At 62.2% G+C, this 1938-nt stretch overlaps 1 protein-coding gene across 1 annotated transcript in view; it reads right to left on the reverse strand.

The window, feature by feature from the left end:
• DFNB31 (deafness, autosomal recessive 31) overlaps window positions 1-1938 on the reverse strand; it is a 41404-nt gene that overhangs the window by 3021 nt on the left and 36445 nt on the right. The window contains exons 12-13 of the mRNA XM_009994353.1: window positions 1523-1926; window positions 56-234 (exon numbers count right to left, since the gene is read on the reverse strand). Coding sequence (XP_009992655.1) covers window positions 56-234; window positions 1523-1926 — 583 coding nt within the window. The remainder of the gene's footprint in view (window positions 1-55; window positions 235-1522; window positions 1927-1938) is intronic.

Here is a 1938-nt window from a genome sequence, read left to right on the forward strand (position 1 = left end):
ACCCCGGGGGGCCCACCTCCCCATATCATCAGCCCCCCGAGGCCCCCAGCCTCACCGGCTTGGAAGCCCCTTCTGCCACCCCCTCGCTCCTGGTGGCCTCCTTGAGGCTGCGGCTTTTCCCAGGGCCCGGCTGCCGGCTCTTGTCCTTGCTGCCCACCTCCACCTCCCCGATGTCCACCCCGCTGTCCTCGCTGAGGGTCTGCCCGCTGTCCGACAGCTGGGAGAGCGTGGAGGCTGAGGAAGAGACGAGGGCTGTGAGAGGGGTTGGGGCAGCACGGCCCTGTGAGCAGCCGAGCGCCCGCGGGGTCACCGGGCGCAGGTGGGGGGAACGTCTCACCCGCTGCCAGGGATGGGCACAGGTTCCTTGGGATTCACCCCTGGGTTTGGAGCAGGGTTCCTATGAGGAGCCCCGAGGAACAAAGTGGCTTCAAAGCCACGTCCAGGATCCGACCCAGATCCCAAGCTGGGCTGGGAGGAGAGGGTGAGAAGCTCACGAGAGGCCGGTGTGAGCCCGTGTTCCTCACCGGGGCTCTGGGGGAGATGGGGACACAGCCAGCACAGAGGAGCTGCCAGGAAGGAACCTTCTCCCCTGTCGGGATGAAGGCTCTGGGTGCAGACCCCTCAGCCCCTGGAAACGTCGGGGAAAAACAGGGGCAGCTCTTGCAGGGAGTGCAGGGCTGAAGGAGGCACTGGGAGGCACTGGGAGGATGGTGCCACCGGAGGGCGACAACACCCCTCGCATGGCACCCCAGAGCCTGGTCACACAGGGAGGCTGAGGGGGGCTTGGGGACACTGCGGGGACCCCCCCCCCGGGCAGAGACCCCCCCTCTCCAGAGCTGAGGGACCCAGGGAACCCAGCGGGCTCCTCCCGCACTCCCACTCCTGTTCCCAGGCTCCACTCATCTTTGTTGGGTTTTTTTCCAAAACGTGGAGTTAATGGCAAAAATCCCAGACCTGCTTCTTTCCCCTTTTTCTTTTCCAACCGGCAGCAGATCGGGTGGGTGACAGAGGAGAGAAGCTGCAACCAACTGCCCACCAGGGAGCTTGGTCTTCAGGTCAAGGTCAGCCCAGATTGCAGAGGGAACCCAGGGAGATCCTGGGGAGCTGGTTTTGCCCAAACAGAGGGATTTTTCCCAGGGATTAACCCCACAACTGGCAACATTGCAGGGCCTTTTGTGTTTCCTGGGTTGTCACGTTTTGCTGCCAGGATGTTCTCAAGCCACTAAAACATCATCTTGGGAGGGGAAAAAAGCCAACCAGCACAGAGCTGCCCAACACTGCCACATGCACACAGGCTCTGGGGCTCTTACCCTGCCCCACTGACCTGGGGGTTGAATGAAATGCACAACGTTTGACCCTGCAGCCCATCCCTGCTGCCAACCCACACTAGGGACCTGCAGCAGGTCTCCAACTCCCCCAGTTCCTTGAGATCCAACTGTTACCCAAATTCTCTGTTGAGGAACACCCCAGAGAGGGTGTTTTGTTTTTTTCTTCACCCCGTGGTTGATAACAAGACACCCACCTCTGGCCTGGGGCAAGGGCCTGACTTCGTTGACGTCGGGTTCACTGTTGGGTTGGTGAACCTCCACCATGATGAAGTGCTGGTTGGCCATGGCCTGGGGGCTGCCCTTGTCTGGTGGAGGGGGAGCTGGGTGGGCTGGGGGAGGAGGAGGGGATGGGGAAGGGCTGCTCTGCAGCCCACCAGCTGCAGGGCTGTCTGGGGATGGGCTCTTCAACCTGGTTGGGGACTGGACCCTGGGGAAGGGCCCAATGGGGTGCTGGTTGACCAAGGAGAGCTGGGCATCCATCTGCCTCCTGGAGCTGTGTAGGGCTGGGGAGATGGTGGCATAGATAGCACTTGGGGCAGACTCCTCGGTGGATGTGGTGGCAGTGGAGGTGATGCTGAGTGTGTCCTTCTCGGGGTGGCTGGGGGGGGGT

The sequence above is a fragment of the Chaetura pelagica genome, unplaced genomic scaffold (genome assembly GCF_000747805.2).
Source record: "Chaetura pelagica isolate M959 unplaced genomic scaffold, ChaPel_1.0 scaffold132, whole genome shotgun sequence".
Taxonomy (NCBI): Eukaryota; Metazoa; Chordata; class Aves; order Apodiformes; family Apodidae; genus Chaetura; species Chaetura pelagica.